Raw genomic sequence first — 14012 nt, 5'->3', positions numbered from 1 at the left:
ATTTACCATGTTTAAAATTTTATTAATAAGCAAAATTTAATTAATTAATTAATTTATTTATTTATTTATTTATTTATTTTTTATTTATTTATGATAGTCACAGAGAGAGAGAGAGGCGTAGAGACACAGGCAGAGGGAGAAGCAGGCTCCATGCACCGGGAGCCCGATGTGGGATTCGATCCCGGGTCTCCAGGATCACGCCCTGGGCCAAAGGCAGGCGCCAAACCTCTGCGCCACCCAGGGATCCCCCTAATTAATTCATTTAAAGCAACAAAAATAAACCCATTATATGTTAAGATAAATAACAAATTCTGTGAAAAATAATTATATTTTACAAAGCAAAAAAAAAAAATAGTGAAAAAAGTGGCACTTGTCTTCATTTTTGCAAATCTCACATCTGGCTTAATAGACAGATTTCCATACTTCCTTCTGCACTCAATCTGTTGTTACATGTTGTTTTATATGAAGAAAATTTGGCCTCAACAGAAATGTAGCTGCAAATGAGAATATTTTAACAGCCTTTTGAGACATTTTAGATATTCTTCTTTGATACTATCAAAAAAAATTGCCATATGACCATTCCTTAAATGCTAGTTGTACTTTAGAACCTGAATCCATACCAATAAACTTTTCTTACTGTTACCTTAAGATCCAATGGTCTATCTTGGACTTAGAGTGAATCTTTGAACTGGATACAGTTTTGACCTTGTAGACTCCCTGAAAAGGACTTGAGAACCCTCAGGAGAGCACACTTGGGGAATCACTAAAGTAGGCCATAAAAAGGCAGGAAAATATAAGATTGTATAACATAATTAGCAAGGTTGATCTAAGAGGTACCTATATAGGACAAACACATACAACAAAGCACAAATACACGTTGTTGTTGTTATTTTTAACAAATGGTCCCTTCCATCAGCTAGGGGAAATGTGCACCTGGATAGACTGCAGAGGTTCCAAGATGGACAGATGCCCAGCATGCCAGGTGTTCCACACAGCTGCCTAGGCCCTGGAACGGCCTCATCAGGAAGCGGCAGCACATGTGTGCACCCTCCTCCCTGCCGGGGCCACAGAGCTAATGTAACCCACTGACCTGGCCGCAGGCGGAGATCTTCTGTGCCCCATGGCACAGCCCCCACCTGGGCTTCATTCCTGTGAAGGCCTTTCCTCCTTAATCTCATCCTGTCAGGGAGCCTCGGGGGTCCACAAGGCAGAGTTGTCAGGTAAAAACTGCCCATCCTCCCCTTCCAGGGGAGTTTCAGCCTGGCGCCTCTGCCCTTAGGAGTGGCAGGTACAGACTCACCTGGCTCTTAGACAGTTCTACATAACCAGCAACAGGAACAATGCCTCCTGTTGTCCAGGCCGGGCACTGGGACGCCAAGGCCAGCTGGGCTAACCAGCTGCCTCGGGAGCCAGCACCCTGCACTTCACCTGGGGAGCGCCATCGCCGCCTGCCTGTGCACAAGACCACACCTCCCCTGCAGCACAGAAGCCCTGCCAAGCCTGCAGCAGAGTAAGGGTAAGCTGGAGCACAGGGAACAGAACTACTGCTCGGAGTCCCAAACCACAGCCAGGGCCAAGGTACCCAAGAGACCTCTCAGAACACACATCACATTTTTACCCTGAAGTCATACATCCCTTAGACATCTTACATTCCTAGGTGCTATTATGTGTGGCACTATGCAGGGGGCTTTCTTTTCATGCAGCATTTTGTTTGCCTCTCACAATAACTGTTGAGAACGTTCCATTTTACAAACAAGAAAATGGATGGTCAGAATGGCTAAATACTTGCCCAACATCACTTAGACTTCAACTTGGCTTTGTCCACAAAGCTCAGGCTCTTGCACCATTACTACATTCCACTGCCTGGTCCCACAGGGAGTGGTCCTTTACCTTCTGGCAGGTCATCCCTAGAACCCCTTCAAGCTCTTTCGCCCCCACGTGGGGCTCTGTCTGCTAAATGTCCTCTGTTTCCTCTGCCCTGCCTTTGGTCTTTTTCTCACACCAGATCGAATTGGAGCAGAGACTATGTCTTCTGCATTTCGGGATCCTTATATGTGACATGTATACTACACCTCAAGCCTTGTACAGAGTAGGTGCTTCATGTGTGTCTGCAGAATATTAAGAAGAGTGGAGCCTCACCTCTCTCTACTACCACTGCAAGGACAGATCCATGAAGAGACAGGAGACTTGGAAACATTCAGGATGGTAGGGGATAGGAAGTATAAGGGCAGAAGCAGAGGGGGGCAAGTGCAGATCCAGCCCCTGGAGTGCCGCAAGACACCTCCCCAGGGGACCTCCCCACCAAGGACTGAGGAGGTCAGGTCTCAGGTCAGGCTCTCAAGAAGAAGCTCTCCAACCCTCAAGCATTTCTCCAAAGCTCCTCCCACAGGAAAGCCAATGGAAGGCAGGGTTCAGGCAGAAGGAAAAGATCCCAATCATGGGGTCCTTGAAGGCCTCCTCCCTGATGCCTCCCTGTACATCATCAGTTTCTTCCTCTTCCTCAGCCTTTCCTGTCCTGGGTTGGAATTTATCTTAGGGCAGAGTAGTTAAGCCCTGGCCTTTGAAACTCAAACCTGGATTCAAATCCTGGCTCCCTCACCTATTAGCTATGTGATTGAAGTCCCCCAAAGCCAGCAAGCCTGTAGACTCTGAATCCAGACCTCCTGATTGTACCTTGTTTCTGACTCTGGAACCAGACCACCAGGGGTCAAGTCCTGGCCCCTATCCTCACTTAACTCCTCTCTTTGCCTGGGTACCTTTATCTGTAAAGTGAAGATAATAACAGTACCCATTCGCCTTATTACAGCAATACTGTGAGAATGCCGACATACAGTTAGAACGCCTGGGTACAGTTAGTACCCAAGAAGTATTAGCTATCAATAGAGATAGAAGGCGATAAGGCAGTGAGGTGCCGTGCAGTGTCCACAGGCACTCGGAGCTCCCTGAACGCAGTTATGATTACCTTGGCCCCACTAGGCTAGGGTGTCCCTGGAGGTGGGGGGGGGGGGGGGGAGTTCCTGGGTCAGATCCATCTCTGATTCCCGGCAGCCAACACCGTGCCGGAACCAGGCAGGAGCTCAAACACAGGCTTGAAGACGGACGGCCGGAGCCCTGCCCTCCCGGAGCAGGCGGGTGTGGGCCGCCAGGGGAAGGGAGAGCCGAGGTGTCAGGGAAGAGAAAGCAGAGCGGAGGGGAAAGGCCGAGACGACAGATAAGCAAGTGGAGTGAGCGAGAAAAGGAACAGGGGAGGCTGTGGCGGAGGGAGATAAGGAGAAGGATGGCGAACGCGGTCGGCGGGGAACGCCCCGGGAGGCGAGCGAGCCCCGCGCCGAGGCAGGGGAGTGGGTGCGCGGGGCGGGGCGCGCGCGAGGCGGCGGGAGGGGCCGAGGGGCTCCACCTCGCCTCCGCGCCTGGGCCGGGGGCGGCGGCCGGAGATTGGCTGGGGCGCGCGGCGAGGCCGGAGCCCCGGGGTGGGAGGTGCCAGGATCGGTCGGCGCGCCGGGAGCCGAGCGAAGGCTGCGGGCACTCGGGCCACGGCGGCGGCGGCGGGGCGGCTGCGCGGGCGCGGGGCCGCTGGAGACGCCGCGTGCCATGCGGGGGCCGGCGGGGGGCGCGCGGGCGGCCGCGCTGGCGCTGCTGCTGGGGGCGCTGCACGGGGCGCCGGCGGGCGCCGAGGAGTACGACTACTACGGCTGGCAGGCGGAGCCGCTGCACGGGCGCTCGTACTCCAAGCCGCCGCAGTGCCTCGACATCCCCGCCGACCTGCCGCTCTGCCACACCGTGGGCTACAAGCGCATGCGGCTGCCCAACCTGCTGGAGCACGAGAGCCTGGCCGAGGTGAAGCAGCAGGCGAGCAGCTGGCTGCCGCTGCTGGCCAAGCGCTGCCACTCGGACACGCAGGTCTTCCTCTGCTCGCTCTTCGCGCCCGTCTGCCTCGACCGGCCCATCTACCCGTGCCGCTCGCTGTGCGAGGCCGTGCGCGCCGGCTGCGCGCCGCTCATGGAGGCCTACGGCTTCCCCTGGCCCGAGATGCTGCACTGCCACAAGTTCCCCCTGGACAACGACCTCTGCATCGCCATGCAGTTCGGACACCTGCCTGCCACCGCGCCTCCAGGTAGCGCCGCCGCCGCCGCCAGCCCCCGGGCGCCCGCGGGAGCTGGGCCCTTAGCACTGCTCTGCGGGGCCCCGCGGAGGCGCCACCCGCTCACACACACACACACACACACACACGCACACACACGCCTTTACCCAGCCCTGCATGCATGCCCGGGAATTGCACCCCCCCGCTGCCCCCCTGCCAGCCTCCCCACAAACTCCCAGAGTAGGGCCTTCTCGCAGCTCTGGACAAGCTCACTGGTTCTACGCATTCCAGCTTCGTTCCCAATGATGCCCCTCGCGCCCCTCGCAGCGCTGACCTTCCCAAGACGCTGGAATCCCTGGGTAACCCCAATGCTGTCCCCTCCCCCCATTCTGAGGCATCCTCATAAATGTCTTATGGCCTCTCTCAGCCCAAGAATGCCCAGGCCCAGTCACCTCCACCACAGCTCTGGACCCCAGGGCACCAAAACAAGCATCACCACCACCCCACGTTGACAACCTGAGAGGGGAGGGGAGCCTATGGAAGGGATGTAGTGTAAAAATCGTGAGCTAAGTGCATTCCTGGGCTATGGTTCCACACACACACACACATACACACACACACTCATCCCATTTTCTGTACCTGGGAACCCGAATTTCTTGTACTCTCTTCCCAAAATCCCCCAGTTGGGAGACCTTCAGGTAAAGTTCAGTGCAGAAGAGCAGCTTACCAGGCTCTGCCACTAACCAGGAGCCTCCTTAGTTGTTGCTTAACTTTGAACCTCACTTTTTCCATAAGTAATATAGGAAATGAGCTCAGGTTCCAGAACCCTGTGAGATCCTAAGTGCCACCTCCCACCCACCCCGAGTCCCATTTCCCCTAGTTCCTCCCTGGTCTCAGCTTCCCTTCACTGTGCAGCCCCCACCCCTGCCCCAAATGCCAAACTCCTTCCAGAGTAAGCCTGGGCTGGGCACCAGACAGGAGAATAAAACAGTGGCAGTGAGCAGAAGGGCTTTGTTTGGGCAGTTAATTCGAGAGTCTAAGGAGCCCCTGATGCTGGGACTCCCCCAAGGGGCAGCACTGCTTTCCCATTTTCTATCTGATCCAGCCCCCCAAAAGCAACTGGACTCCACCATACCCTACCCACCTCCTCAGGGCTAACCTCATCCACACAGCCCTTGATCCTACACTCCCATGTCCCTCCTGAGAGTCAGTTGGGTAGGGGTCCTGTGACTGGGGAGTGTTGAGAGAAGGGAAACACCCCTGTTCGTGGGTTGGAAATGGGACCAGGAAGCCAGCTCAAGGAGAGATAGCACAGCCCCTAGCAGGGATCCCAGCATGGTTCCTTTTCTGGTTCTCTTGGAAGCCATGGATTAACAGCCTCGACAGCAGGGAAGGGAAGTCCTGGGCTCGGGCTCAGCTCGGAATCCCCCCTCACTCTGCCCTCATGCTTCTGACCTCTCTGAAGCCCACTTTCCCCTGTGATGTGGCACCCACCTGGAGGCAGAGACAGAGGACAGAGAGCAGATGTGGTGGCAGAGAACCAGAGGCACCCTGAAGTGTTTGTGTGGCCACAATAAAACTGAGAATAATAATAAAAAAAAAAACTGAGAATATTTCACATAAAAATTAAAGAGCTTGGGCTTCCCTTGAAAAAATCAAAAGTTCTGGTAATGCTAAGCTGCCCACCGTAGAGGAGGATGCTCTTCAGCTTACCACAGCCTCTGCCCTGCCAGAGTCACTTGTTTCCCCACCTGTCCGGACCCTGTGTTCCTAGAAAAACCCTGCAGATACCCCCATCTCAGCACTAGCCCAGGAGTCACAAATGCTGAGTTCTAAGCTCAGTTCACAATAGTTTTGCAGACTTGAGTAGCCACTCTGGGCCTCAGTCTTCTTTTCTTTAATAAGAATAATACCTACTTCATAGGCTGGGGATTAAACGAAACAAAGTTTGGAAGACAATGCACATCATAGTGGCAGTTGCCAGGGTCATGGAGCAATTGTGCCTACTGCAAGGTGCCACTGTAACCTTGTCTCTTTTGAACCTCACAACTCCTCAGTGAGCATCATTACCATCATCCCATTTCCTGATGAGAGTGGAGGCTTGACAGGGGGAGGTGGCTCATCAGTGGGATAAGCCTGTACTCGAGTGGCTTTTTTGGACTCTGATTCCCTTATCAGCCTCCCTCAACCCCACCCCTGCTTCCCTCTTCAGTGACCAAGATCTGCACCCAGTGTGAGATGGAGCATAGTGCCGATGGCCTCATGGAGCAGATGTGTTCCAGTGACTTCGGTGAGTGTGGGGCCCATGTGGCCGCTCCCCCAATTCCTCTCCTCCTTGACACACACACACACACACACACGAACACACGTGTCCACAACTATCTTAGTGAATACTAAGACTGTTTGCATCACGGGTCTGATTATGACCCTGAACCCTCTCCCCAAAGAAATGCACCTCATTCTGCAGGTCATCCCAGGGGCTTCAGAAGCCCCTCAAGGCCATGGTCTATGGGCCCCAAAACCACTCCTGGCCAAGGCTCTTGCAGCCCTCCCTTGGCACCTGCCCACAGAGGGGCCTCCAGGGCTGGATCCTCTTCAGGAAAAGCAAGCTAAGCCTGGAGATGGACAGGGGCATCAGGGAAAGAGCTGGGCCCCAGGATGGAAGTGCAGCACCCTCATCCCTGGGCACCTCTGGCCAGGGGAGCTTCATCCTGGAACCTCTCCATTCCTGGGACAGTGAGCCAAGTCTAGTCAGGACCACACGACCCAGCACGTGGCCTTTGCCAAGTGGAATGCTGTTTTGTGTATTAGCCTCCCTTTCTGAAAAAACAGAGAGCAATGAAATCCTTACTTGAGTCTTTTATGTCATTAGTCTGCTTGGAAAGAGAATACTACTATTGTAAGGTGTGTGTATGCCTCTGCCCAAGAGAGAGAAAGAATGAAATTTTATAACAATTTCCTTCCCTGGGTGAACAGTCATCCTCTGGCATCTCCCTGGTTGCTCACAGAGATGGGGGTCCAGAGGCTGAAGAAGGGGTAGACTAGCCTAAGTGAGTCCCCTCCAGCTCTAGACTCCCAACCCACAACTTATTAGGCTCTCTACAGCCACCCTGGGATGGTCAGTCACCCCTACCACTTTCTAGCCTTTAACCACCTCCCTCACCCCTATATTCACACTCCAAAAACACCATAGACACACTCTCATACATAAAATACACAGCACTAAACATCACACTCTCACCCATATACTATAGTCTTACACAGATCACAAAAGATGGTTGTGTGCATGCTTCTCAATCCAATGCTCTGTGATGCAGTAGGCCATGGTGTGTGTGTGCGGGGGGGTGGGGGGGGTTACCCCATGGAAACCAGCACATGCTACAGAGCACCTCCCTCCCCAGGGCCAGCTGTCAAACATTTGCCAGCCCACCACTGCTATACACACACACACACACACACAGAGCCAGAAATCTCATTTAGAAGCAGCCCCAGGGATCATGAAGTCCAGCCTCCCTCTGTCACAAGGACCTCTCCCCACCAAACCACCCCTCCAGTTGGTCAGCTCCACCTGAAGCATTTCCCTCCCTGGGGAGCCCAATGCCCTGCTCCACTCCCCATCAGGTGCTCCCCACCCTGCCTGTGTTATCCTGGAAAGGCATGGGCTCTGGGGTGTTAGACCTTGGTTCACTTTAGGCTCTACAAGTCTGACAGGTCACCCCCTCTCCAAACCTCATTTCCCTCCTACCTCAAAGATGAAGCATGAGAATGTCAGTGCAAGTCCTGCACATGATAAAATCTTCAAAAATATGAAAATGTACCCATATAAGCCCACCTCACCAAGGCCTAGGCTTGGAGCTTCAGGCACAAGCACTCACTGGGGGCCCACCAGCATCCTGAGCACACCTGCCCACTCTCACATTGTCCCTCTGTCTACCCCCTCCACATGTGTGCACACACACAGTGGTTAAAATGCGCATCAAGGAGATCAAGCTAGAGAATGGGGACCGGAAGCTGATTGGAGCCCAGAAAAAGAAGAAGCTACTCAAGCCTGGCCCCCTGAAGCGCAAGGACACCAAGAGGCTCGTGCTGCACATGAAGAACGGTGCTAGCTGCCCCTGCCCACAGCTGGACAGCCTGGCTGGCAGCTTCCTGGTCATGGGCCGCAAGGTGGACGGACAGCTGCTGCTTATGGCCGTCTACCGCTGGGACAAAAAGAATAAGGAGATGAAGTTCGCAGTCAAATTCATGTTCTCATATCCCTGCTCCCTCTACTACCCCTTCTTCTATGGGGCCGCTGAACCCCACTAAAGGGCGCGCCTCCCTGCCTCATGTAGCCAGCTGTGCCTTGCCCTCTCTCCACCCCTGAGGCACACTCTCTCTTTCTGCCCACTTGGCCTCACCCCTCTTCCCAGGCTGACCCAGCCCCTGCCTGAGTGGTCCCATGCAGAGCTATTACCAGCACAGGTCTTAAGGAATGGGCATGGAGCCTGAGCTGCTCTTAACTGAGGGGTTCTGGGTCCTTGGGGACTTCTTCTTTTAGAAGCAGGGCTTTCTCATTTGGGAAGGAACTCCAGGGTTTCAGAAAGTAGGTGGAGGAGAGAGCGAGAAGCATGGAGGGGCTCTGAGCAGCCCGAGGAGGTAGTTTCCGGAGTAGACCATGGCGTCTGCTCCCCTCTGTCGGTGATGAAGCCTTGCCTTGAAGAGGAAAGTCTCAGTATTAGGCTGAGCTATTTGGGGGGACAGTTCCTTACCTCCACTGCCCACTTGTGTCATCAGAGTCCCCCCAGAGGAGAGGCATTAGGGTCACAGCACCCTCCAGCCACAGTTCTCCACCTTCCCCATCTCTTCCCCTTCCTGCAAACCTGGAGAGAAGCCCAGCCCAAACCCCCTCCCAGAAGCCGCTTTTTGGGGTTTGTTCTTCAGCCTTCGTATGTCCCTGTAACCCTGATGAGTAAATTATCACCACCGTTGCAAGGCCACAAGTACTAGATCTGATGCAGGCAAGGTCTGGTTTCTAATTTTTTTTTTAAGTTTTTAATTAAATCAAAGAAAACAACAGTTGGTTTTGACTAGGTTATTTGTCAGCTGGTCCCCAAAGGTGGGGAGAGGGAGGTTCAGAAGAGACTTTTAGAAAGAGGCCCTTGTCATAACCCACAGCCTGTCCACACAGACATACTTGGAATGCCTAAGAGCAACACCCATGTTCTTGTAGGATCCCGAGAGCACAGAGTGAGGATCACCCTGCTCTTCCCCAGCACTAAGTGAGGAAGGGAGATAACCATCCTTTTTTCCCAAAGAAGGAGAGAGACACCAAGATCCCCAGTCTGCTCCCAGGGTCAAAAGGCTCCACAGTCCTGAAGCACGTCCCTGGAAATACCTGCTCCTCAGATCCCAAGAAGGCTGGACCACTGGGCACTACTCTGAAGAGCCAAGGGCCTATACACAAGTCAATTCCTACCCCTGTGACACTCTATATACACACACACACACACACACACACACACACCACCCCCTCCACGCCCCCATCCCCTCCACCCCTATCTCCCACCCTCTGCACTGGTCTGAACTGGGTGGGGATAATGGTGTAGGCAAGTGCCACAGGGACCAGAGGAGCAGCATTGCCTAGAGCTGGTGAGAAACACAAAAGCTCAGGCCCCACCCCAGGCCTGCTGTTTCAGAATCTGCATTTTAACACATAAACCTTCAAATCACCTAGAGAGCTTTTGCAAAATGGGGGCCCCACTTAAGCAATTAAATCTGAATATCTGGAGGGTGCTCAGAAATCTGAATCTCTATAAGCTCCCTGGGGTGGTATGCAGCCTGGGTTGAAGACCTTGATCTGAGGCAGGAGGAGGGGGAGGGGCTGAGGGGAACTCAGCTGGAAGGATCTCGGTCCAGCATGCAGGAAGTGGCTATTCTAACTGAGGACTTCTTCAGCGAGCTCAGAGCAGATGGTGCTGCTACCTGGAGCAGAATGGGGCAGGGAGGGGAGGAGGCTTGAAAGGGAGGCAACAGGTTCCTGCACTCAGATGACCAGCATTTGGAAGGGGTGGCACCAGGAAAGAGACTTGGAGTTTGTCATCAGATGCTGAGGAACAAGGCAGATGTATCCAGAGCAGGGGCTGGGGACACCCCCAGAGCAGCTTTCCTCAATAGTGAGAGTCTAGCTACCAAGTCCAGTCGAGGCTTCCTGTTCCTCCAAGACACTGCAGCTGCATTCCCTTGTGAGCACTCGGCTTCCAGGGCTCTCAGAGAAGCAGGATGCCATAGAGAAATGAAGAAGGCAAAAGGGTCCAAATTCTGCTGTGGGGCCAATTGTGAACTAACAGGTGGTCTGACAGCCTGCCCGTAAATCACCTCCCTGGGCAGTCAGGTGGCCTCACCACAGGTCAGGAGCAGCAGAGGCCTGCTTGTTTCTCCTCAACTCTGAGGAAGCCACTGCCACCCACCCTCACCCAAAGCCTGCCCAGCCTACCAGCTCCCTGAATCTGCCCCTTGTCTCCCAGCCTCCTACCCCAACCAAATATTTACGGACACTTCTATGGTCAACCAGGGCCCAGGATTATTTTTCCACTGAACACACAGGACTCAAGCTACTTCTGGCAGGATCACAATACTGATCTCTGTCAGGTGCTGGCAGCCAGTGAGATGGAGCAGGCGGGGGGAGAGGCTCCCTTAACCCATCCCGGGAAGCCCCGGCAAGACCCTCCTCACCCACCCACCAACACAGGGGTCATGCTCTATGTATCAGCTCTGTTCCCCAGCATCTATTGTCAGAGCCCCCAGCAGTCTCCTCCCTAGGACCAAGAAGAATCTTCCCCCAAACCAGGGGAGGCCTCACAAGGCCTAGGCCCACCCTTCATTTCCTGCGGTCACAACACGCTCCCCGCTGGCCGGTCTGAAGAGACAGGTGGTGCTGCCCAGGGAGCATCTGGGCTGTGTGTCAGTGAATGACTACATCTGACAGAAACCTCAAGAAACGAGGGCATCCCCATAAGAGAGGTCTGGAGATGGACAGGTGGGAGGTCCATGTCCCAGACTCATTTGGTCTTCCTGCTCTGCCAGAGGATGGCTTCTGTTCTCGTGGTTACAAACAGTGCCTCCTCCTCACCACTTCTCAACCACATTCCAGGCAGCAAGGCAGAGAAGGGGAGCAAAAACAGCATGTCAGCTGCCTCTGGCCCTTTTGATCAGGAAAACAGTAATTTCCCAACAAGTCCCACCTGGTAGATTTCCACTTTTAGCTCACCGGCCAGAACTAAGTCACATGGCCACCCCTAGTTGCAAGGGAGTAAAGGAAGTCAAGTGTTTCAGTTGGGTACAAAATCAGAGTTCTGATAAAGAACAGGAAGGATTTTGGGCAGGATGCTAAATATTCAGGATCAAGGGTGCCTGGGTGGCTCAGTCAGTTAAGCATCTGACTCTTCATTCTGGCTCAGGTCATGATCTCAGGGTCATCGGGATCTGCATCCAGCTGGGAGTCTGCTTCTCCCTCTCTGTCTCTGCCCCTCCCCCAACTCACACACCTCCTCTAAAAATAAGTATTTTAAAAAAAATACTCAGGATCACATGAAAAGAGGTAGTAGGGCCCAGTTTTAGGTTCCAATCCTGTGACTTAGTGACCATGTGACATTAGGGACACTGCCTAACTATAAAATGGAGTAATAATGTCTATTTCACAGAGTGGCTGAGTGGTAAGTGGGGAAACACATGAAAAGTTCCTGGAACTAGTGCCCAGCATTTAGAAGATATTCATTAAATGATAATTAATATTTTACTAATCAAAGGCCTTGACCTGGCTTAGCATGGTGCCTGCACATAACAGGTACTCAGTACATTCCTGATTTGTTAAGGCAGAAAGAAGACAGGAACATCTCACCTAAAACCCAGAATTGCTACTTTCAGGAGGTCAGAACCTACATTTGGCATTTTACTTCAGAAAATACATTCCTGGGGGGTATGTAGAAGGGAGTAGAAGCCAGTAGAAGGGAGAAGACATATAATAATACTAGTAATCAATAAATATCAAGCCCATGCTAGATGACACGCACTACTCTAAGCACTCTGGTATTCTTTTTTTTTTTTTTTTAAAGATTTTATTAGGGCAGCCCCGGTGGCGCAGCGGTTTAGCGCCGCCTGCAGCCCACGGCGTGATCCTGGAGACCCTGGATCGAGTCCCACATCAGGCTCTCTGTATGATGCCTGCTTCTCCCTCTGCCTGTGTCTCTGCCTCTCTCTCTCTCTGACTCTATGAATAAATAAATAAAATAAAAATCTTAAAAAAAAAAAAAAAAAAAAAAAAAAAAATATAAAAAAAAAAAAGATTTTATTAAAAAAAAGAAAAGAAAGATTTTATTTATTTGAGAGAGAAAGTGTACGTGCGCACCCACATGAGTGGGGAGGGGCAGAGAGTGAAAAGGAGAGAGAATCCTCAAGCAGACCCTGCACTGAGCGCAGAGTCCAACTCAGGGCTTGATCTCACAACCCTGAGATCATGACCTGAGCCAAAAATCAAGAGTCAGACGCTCAACCAACTGAGCCACCCAGGCACCCCTCACTCTGATATTCTAATTTAAGCCTGCCAACAGCCCTTTGAGGTTAGTATTATTATCACCATTTTAATGAGAAGGCTGGGGTTCAGAGAGGTCAATGAACTTATTGAAGGACACACAGCTTGTACATAGTAGTGGTGCCAGGATTTGACCCCAGGCTCTTAACCACTATACTACTGCTTGCAGGGGGTGACGCCAAGTAGGGGTGGGATACAGACAGCAATGCCTCTGCCACCCTCAGAGGAAGATTTCTGGGAGCCCTCCTCAGATCCCACTCCAAGGGCCCTGACAGTAGCAGAGGAGCCAGCCTCAGACAGCAGCTTTTCTCCTGACCCAAAGCAGCCTACCCGACCCCTCCTCCCCTCTCAGCCTCATCAGATTTGAGGCTCTTGAGCCCCACAAAGGAAGCTCACAACCCACAACTGTTTAGTCGGCTGTAATCCTGGCTAAAGTTCACTCCTTGGGAAATCCAACGTGGGGGGTGGTTGCTGCTGGAATGCATGTGGCTGGGACCCAGTATCTGAGCACAGACAGCAGGCTCTGCTGGGGCCCTGAAGAAAACAGGCAGCCAACAGGCAGCTGGGTGGGGAATCCGGAATCCCCAACCCCCAGCTGTGCCAGAGAATGGAATGTGCTGCTCTGGGGTGTTGAAACAGACCCAACCAAGGGGGGATGGTGCTGGGGTGGGGGGTGCTCCTGCCACAAGGCTGCCTCTGTTCCCCTGGAGGCTGAGCCTACTTTGCTAGGGCTCAGGATGGGCAGGTCCCTCTCATTAGCTCAGTGGCTCTGAAGATCCTGGGGCAAGTGGGGGTAAGCTAGTGGGGGCAAGGTAGAACAGAGGGGAGGGTGACAGCCAAGGCTGTGTATTCACCCAAAGTTTCTCTGATAAGGCCTCTACAAGTACCTGTGGCACGATTCACACCCTGGCTCCACAGCTTACTAGTTACGTGACCTTGGGCAGATTACTTAACCTCTCCAGGCCTCTATTTTACTCATTGGTTAAATGGAGTTAATAATAGAACCTAGCTTTGGGATTGCCATGAGGTTTAAGTAAAAACAACATGCTCAGCATGTTGCCTGGCACAGTGCTCAATAAACGTAGGTGTTACTGTGATCTCAGGACCAGCCACCAGCTATAGGATAGATGCCTGAGCCAGGGCCTCTCAAAACGGGTGCCTCGAAGGTTCCATGGAGGTAAGGGCATGAAAATGGAGTTTTTGTTTGGCTTTAGTTCCGAGGGCCAGCAGATCAACTACAAATCCTGGAAGAACCCAGAAACTAGGACCAGTTCAAAGTCTGCCAGGGCAGTGACTGCTCCCCACCTACCAAACCACAAAAAGATCAACAGAACCCACAACTCAAGCCAGGTTGTGGGGGCT

General features: G+C 52.8%; 1 protein-coding gene across 1 annotated transcript; it reads left to right on the top strand.

The window, feature by feature from the left end:
- The first annotated feature begins 3591 nt into the window (after window positions 1-3591).
- Window positions 3592-12183, top strand: SFRP5 (secreted frizzled related protein 5). The gene is made up of 3 exons (XM_038578460.1): window positions 3592-4114; window positions 6294-6371; window positions 8043-12183. Exons 1-3 carry the CDS (start codon window positions 3592-3594, stop codon window positions 8387-8389), a joined length of 948 nt encoding a protein of 315 aa, XP_038434388.1. The 3' UTR covers window positions 8390-12183.
- Window positions 12184-14012: the final 1829 nt, after the last annotated feature.

The sequence above is a fragment of the Canis lupus genome, chromosome 28 (genome assembly GCF_011100685.1).
Source record: "Canis lupus familiaris isolate Mischka breed German Shepherd chromosome 28, alternate assembly UU_Cfam_GSD_1.0, whole genome shotgun sequence".
NCBI classification, from domain to species: domain Eukaryota; kingdom Metazoa; phylum Chordata; class Mammalia; order Carnivora; family Canidae; genus Canis; species Canis lupus.
This window is presented reverse-complemented; position numbering and strand designations above follow the sequence as displayed.